We start from the raw sequence: 6,482 nt of genomic DNA, 5'->3' as shown, positions 1-6,482 counted from the left end.
GGGTAGAACGCCCAGAGGCCCGAGTGCTCGCTCATCTTTTGGGCGTCTGGGAGAAGGGGTCTGTTTGGATGCTTCTGGGGGTCCTTAGAACCTCCTACGGCTTCTCGGGACGGAGAATGCCGGACCCCCTGGTGTCCCTACAGGTGGATGGATTCACCTTCCCCCTGCTCACTACGGGGAGGGGTTTGGAGGTGGGTACCTAGGGGCGTCCGCGTACGCCGAATTGTCCGGGGCCCGGGAACTCCCAGTCACAGGCTGGGGCTGGGCGTTCCCCGGGGCGGGGCTCGGGCGCCGGGTTGGTGAAGTGGCCTGGGGTCGCGATCCCTCGGGATCTCTGCCGACGGCGCCCCCTCCCCCCGGCTCCACCCCATCATGTGGCTGCTCGGGCTCCGCCTCCGCCCCAGTTCCGGTTTCGGCCTCTGCGATCCCGCTTCGGCCCCGAGGGCTACCCGCAGACGCCTGCTTTCCTGCTGCGCCCGGGCTCCTCTTCCTGGGCGACCGCATCGCCGCTCGCCCGGCCGGGGGATGGGGCCTTCCGCCGGCCTGGGCCGGCCCTTGTGGGGCTCCCGGGGCGACTCGGCCCCCCCGTGACCCCCCGGCCCGCCCCGTGCTGCGGCCCCCAGGATGAAGGGCGGCGAGGGGGACGCGGGCGAGCAGGCCCCGCTGAACCCGGAGGCCGAGAGCCCCGCGGGCTCGGCCACGTACCGGGAGTTCGTGCACCGTGGCTACTTGGACCTCATGGGGGCCAGTCAGCACTCGCTGCGGGCGCTCAGCTGGCGCCGCCTCTACCTCAGCCGGGCCAAGCTCAAAGCCTCCAGCCGCACGTCTGCCCTGCTCTCGGGCTTCGCCATGGTGAGGGGAGGGAAGGGGCGCACCGGGTGGGGGTGAGGCACATGGGGGCATGGGGTCGTGGGCGAAGTAGACGGGGGCACCCAAGGGAGATGGGACAGAGGAAAGGGAAAGAAGGGTTAAGAGGTGGAGGAGTACAAGCAAGGTCCCAAGGGACCATACAAGTCCCTTTTTATGGGAGCGTGTGCCTGCGCGGGTACGTGCGTTACAAACCTCTAGAATAAACTGGACTGTAGGGAGGATAAGCAAGTCCCACAGGTGTCATGAGGGGAGACAAATCACCAAGGGGGAATGCATATGTAAGGGTGGGGCAAAGAGATCCAGAAGGAGCATGGTTCCAGGCAGAAGTCATCATCAGGTTCCCATGAGAGGTTCAAAGAAATCAGAGCCATGTGGGGGCTATTAAGCAGGGCTGGGAGAGTCCAAGAAAACTGGTCGCAGTAGTCCCCATAACTGAAGGTGGCCCCATCCCCGGGGCCAGTCCCTAGCAGCCACAGAGTGCTTAGTGGACACTTTGGGCAGAGAGGATGCCTGTGAGGAAGCTGCTGGGGAAAGAGGGTGATTAGGAAGCTGATACATGATTCCTGATCTGATAAACTGCACCTGTGGGAGGATACCAGCTAACGGTCCCAGCAGAGGCCCCATAGGAAATGGGACTGAGGGAGTCCCAGGGTCAGGAAGAATCAGCAGACACAAACCCTGCCTCCTCTGGGCCTGTGGCCAGCTGTGTGACCCTGGTCAGGCTTCCAGCCCCTCGCGGGCCAGTTGGGAACTGTGACATCACAGAGAGTACGCCCTCTGTAGCCTGCAAGTACCCGCCCCAGGATGAGCTAATTCTTGTCAAACTCTAGATCCCAGCATGTCAGAGCAAGACACATAAGAGATGGCTCAGGCTATCAGTTTCTTGGGCAGGCATTGGAAACCAAGGCCCAGAATGGGGCAGTGTCTCTGCCAAGAGTGCCCAGCAGATGAAGGTTGCAGAATGAACTAGGACCTTGGATCACTGAACTAATGGCCCAAAGTTTCTCCACCATTATGACAGCAAGGAGAAAGCAAGCTGGAAGGGAGGGGGTCTTCAGAGGAACATATGGAAATGGGGATGGAGGGGCCACAGCAGTAGGTGATTTGGGTTCATCACTGCCCCGCTCTCTACTACAGCCTCTGTATTTGAATGATGAGAGGAAAAGTCCCTGAGGGTCATCCAGGGTCTATGGTTTTCTAGGTAGGGGCCCAGTATCCACAGGCCAGCCCACTTTTCCTGATGTGGGGTCAGCTAGGGACAAGGAAGTGGCTCCCTTTAACCTATACAGACTGCACAGGGAAGGAAGCATCTCCATGGACCTAGCTGAGGGAGATCCCCCACCCCCATCCATCCCACGTTCCCGCCTGTTCCCAAGGGGACAATCCAGCTTGCTGCTGGGCTTGCACGTTGCTGGGGTGACAGCTTAAATGCCAGGACCTTCTCTGCAGGATCAAAAGGCCAGATGAGTAGGTTCTGGGGGCAGGACTGGCCCCAGTCCTACCAGAGGAGAGCAAGCCTGGGTCGGGCTCTGGGAGAAACCAGGCCTGGGCCTGGCCCAGATCTCTCTGGAAAACTGCTAACACTCGCCATGGCCCAATTTCCCAAAATACTTAGCCTTGTCTTCCTACTACCACCCTCCAGGCTCTGTACCTTCTTCCTTCCCCCAGGCCCAGAGCAATCTAATGGATCCTGCAAGAACCAGGCATGGGGAAAGATCCAGATCCTGGTATCTGGGTAGACTGGGTTAGAATAACATTATACAAATTGTATTGCCCTGTCATGCAGTATCAGGTAAGAGCTTAGAGCTTTAATGTATATCACACTGATTATTCTATGAAGTAGGTACCACTACTATGGCCATTTTACAGATGAGAAAACAGGATCAGAGATGTTAAGACACCTGTCCAGGATCCCACAGCAAATAAGTGGCAGGAATTTGAGCTTAGGTAGTCTGACTCTAGAATCCGAATTTATACAAGCCTAGAATAGGATCACCAATGCAAATGTCTGCAAGGGACACGCAGGTATTACAGTTGCCAAGTTGGCTGAGTGGAGACTGTGACTATGAGGAGACCCCATGACCTGTCCAAAGGGAGCAGTCATGACTTGACTCTAGCTGATACCAGACATGTAGGAACGTGACCTGGTGTAACCAGATCTTCCAAATTTTCTTTTTCTTTCCTTTTTTTTTTTTTTTTTTTTTTTTTTTAAGATTTTATTTATCCGTGAGAGAGACACACAGAGAGAGGCAGAGACATAGGCAGAAGGAGAAGCAGTCTCCCTGCGAGGAGCCCAATGTGAGACTCAATCCCAGAATCCTGGGATCATGACCTGAACCAAAGGCAGACACTTAACCACTGAGCCACCCAGGGGTCCCCAGATCTTCCAGTTTTTGAGAGGATCTGGAAATTGGGATAATTCATGAAATCTCTTGAGTTTCTAATTCCTCAAAAAATACACCATATGAGCCAAGCAAAACGTGTGCAAAGCTGGCTTGGGTTCATGCCATATCAATTTGCAACCTCTGGCTTGGACTTGCGTTCTTAACATTGTTAACAGTGTTAGTAACTGTTATTAACACTAGTGTTATTAGTTATTAACACTCATAGTAACAAACACCTAGCGCTTACTATGCGCCTTACACTATTATCGCTTGGTGTATGTTATCTCATATTTTCACAACAACCCTGTAAGGCAAGTAGGTGCCATTATGAATCCCCACTTTCCAGATGAGGAAGTTGAGGCAAGAACTAAGTCACTTGCTCAAGATTCCACAACTTCTAGAGCTGAGAGTGAACCCAGGCAGCCCAGCTCCAGAAACTGCCTTGTAAACCCTATAACAAGGTAAGCTTTTTGGAAATGTGTCAGCTCTCTCGATACCCAGGTGCAGAAGCCAAAGCTAGAACAGCACAGAGCCTTACCAGGGTTGCCAATTCATTCATTTAGCAGAGACTAAGCACCTTCTCCTGTCAGGCACCCTTCTTCTAGGTTCTAGGGATACACTGGTGACGTATACCAACAGGCAAAACAACCTTTTACTGCCAAAGAGGTTATGGGCACTCAATCCATCTCCTCTGTTCCCACAGGTGGCCATGGTGGAGGTACAGCTGGAGAGCAACCATGAATACCCGCCAGGCCTGCTGGTGGCCTTTAGTGCATGCACCACCGTGCTAGTAGCTGTGCACCTCTTTGCACTCATGGTCTCCACGTGTCTGCTGCCCCATATAGAAGCCGTTAGCAACATCCACAACCTCAACTCTGTCCACCAATCTCCACACCAGCGACTCCACCGCTATGTGGAGCTGGCCTGGGGCTTCTCCACTGCCTTGGGCACCTTCCTCTTCCTCGCTGAAGTTGTCCTGGTTGGCTGGGTCAAGTTTGTGCCCATTGGGACGCCCTTAGCTACACCAGCCCCTGTGGTGCCTGCCTCCCAGGTGCCTGGGACTCTGTTACCACTGACCACCTCCCTTAGTCCAGCTCCCAAGCCATCCTCTACTCCTGTAGCTCCATCGCAGGCTGAGCCAGCTGAGGCCTGCCCACCCTGGCAAGCATGTGTTGGTGGAGGGGCCCATGGACCCGGCTGGCAAGCAGCCATGGCCTCCACGGCAATCATGGTACCTGTGGGGCTTGTATTCGTGGCCTTCGCCCTGCATTTCTACCGCTCCTTGGTGGCTCACAAGACAGACCGCCACAAGCAGGAGCTGGAGGAGCTGAGTCGCCTGCAGGGGGAGCTGCAGGCTGTGTGAGGCTGATGTTAGCCACCATTGCAAACACTGCCTCCCTCTGGTCTGCGAGAGGACCCAGGTCCACAGACCCCATACCCTGCCCTGGTCTGGAACCACTTCCTGTGGCTGCTCTTAGGTAGAGCCCAGATTCCTGCCTTCAGGGTCCTTTGGGCTGGGCCTTGGGGCAGCTTCCACAATCCCAGGGATTCTCCCTGCCAGTCTATCCCGGTCAATCTACACCTGAGCTGGGAAGAGCAAGGGAGGAAGTAGTAGGTCCTCAGTCTAAGGATCATAGTAGATAGAGGGGAGGCAGGGAGACCCTGGTCAGACTTTGGTGCTGACCCTTAGCCACTTACTCTTGTACAGGCTGTGGAGGTCAGAAGGTTACACACCCACCCAGCTGCCTCAGAAGGCAGCCAACCCTTTATTTTTGTACAATCTACTTTATGGCTGGCATTTGGGGGAAGCTTTTCCCCATCTCCAGATTTTGATGGGTTCCACATTCTTGCTTTAGTTGCTGTAGAGAAGGATTTGGGTGTATCTATCGCAGATAGAGGTCCAGCCTTTCCTAGGGGGAGCCTTCCTATTTCTGGAGGTTCAAGTGCCTGCCCTACTGCCCTAGACCCACACTTAAGCTTCTATGTCTGGTTCTCACTCTCCTGGGCCAGGGTTGGAGATCTTTGGAGACTGAGGGCTTGTGTGCCCACCTAACTCCCTAGCAAGGGTTATAGGGTGAGGAGGTTTTAAGGTAGAAGGTCCAGTCACTAGCCATTGGAATACAGAGCTATTCTGACACTGAGTTTTTGGTGCACTTTGTTTTATATAATAAAATGTGTTTCACAGATGTCCCTGTGGCTATGAATGGGGTGAAGGGGAGGCCTCCTTGGGATCGAGTGATTCATTCGGTGATTTTTTTTAAGATTTTGAGAGAGGGAGAAGCGGATTCTCCATTGAGCAGGAAGCCTGACATGGGCTCAATCCCAGGACCATGGGATCATGACCTGAGTTAAAGGCAGACGCTTAACGAACTGAGCTGCCCAAGCGCCCCCAGGTGACTTATTCCTAAGAGCCAGGTACAAACAAGTGTACCTGGGGGTGGAGAAGAATGGTTTCAGATATGACCCCCTTCTGATGCTGACATGGGCCAGTAGCTCCTGTTTTGGAGATTGAGTTAATCTAAGGCTAAAAATTTTTGCACTCTTGTTCCTGAGCCCAGGCTCTCCATCTCTTCCATTGTGGATTTAGAATATTTCTTTTGGTGTAAGTTTCTTTCTTGAGTGACTCCCCATACTAGAAGCTGGTTATCTTATTTAACTCTCACAACCACCTCAAAGACAAGTTTTAACCGTTTCCATTTGAGAGATAAGGAAACGGGCTTGAGAAAGCTGAGGATCTTGCCCAAAGCCAATGAAAACTTAGACTATTTTTACCATAACATGGGGAATCTCTCTGATATTAGAAAAGAAGCCAATACATTTCAACTGAGAAAGAAATCTGCTCTCCTCACCTATGCTTTCATATAAATTTTTTTTTTAGAGGTTCTAATCCTCCCATCTATTCTTACTGTGTGAGACCTTGGTCAAGTCCCTTTTTTCTTTTCCTATTGCACAGAACTCTGAATTTGCAGGAACCAGGCCTCAGGGGCCTTTCCTGGAGTGTTCTGACGCCTACAATAGTCCTGCATGACAGGAATGAACATCTTTTCAGAGGAAGAGTCTTAAGTTTTGAGAGGTCAGTAGCTTGCCCAAGGTCACATAGCGAGGGACTAATGCAGGCCGACTTGTCTGAAAGCTAGGGCATCCTCAGCTCAAGCCGAGGGACCTCCTGGGAGTGCCGTTACCCAAAAACCAGGATGCCCTTCGTCCCAGCGAAAGAAAAGGGTGCCC

At 53.3% G+C, this 6,482-nt stretch overlaps 1 protein-coding gene across 1 annotated transcript; it reads left to right on the top strand.

The window, feature by feature from the left end:
- Positions 1–413: 413 nt before the first annotated feature.
- On the top strand, positions 414–5,440 carry ORAI3 (ORAI calcium release-activated calcium modulator 3). The gene is made up of 2 exons (XM_038539779.1): positions 414–852; positions 3,958–5,440. Exons 1-2 carry the CDS (start codon positions 625–627, stop codon positions 4,615–4,617), a joined length of 888 nt encoding a protein of 295 aa, XP_038395707.1. The 5' UTR covers positions 414–624; the 3' UTR covers positions 4,618–5,440.
- The last annotated feature ends 1,042 nt before the right edge of the window (positions 5,441–6,482 follow it).

Source organism: Canis lupus, chromosome 6 (assembly GCF_011100685.1).
Source record: "Canis lupus familiaris isolate Mischka breed German Shepherd chromosome 6, alternate assembly UU_Cfam_GSD_1.0, whole genome shotgun sequence".
Classification (NCBI taxonomy): domain Eukaryota; kingdom Metazoa; phylum Chordata; class Mammalia; order Carnivora; family Canidae; genus Canis; species Canis lupus.
The sequence above is the reverse complement of the archived record's forward strand: the minus strand, read 5'-3'. Positions and strand labels throughout refer to the sequence as shown.

Bases quoted from the DNA above. Each gene is read 5' to 3' on its own strand.
- ORAI3 (XM_038539779.1), top strand. From the start codon at position 625: ATGAAGGGCGGCGAGGGGGACGCGGGCGAGCAGGCCCCGCTGAACCCG. The intron at 853-3,957 runs GTGAGGGGAGGG...CTGTTCCCACAG, and splicing joins TGCTCTCGGGCTTCGCCATG to GTGGCCATGGTGGAGGTACA.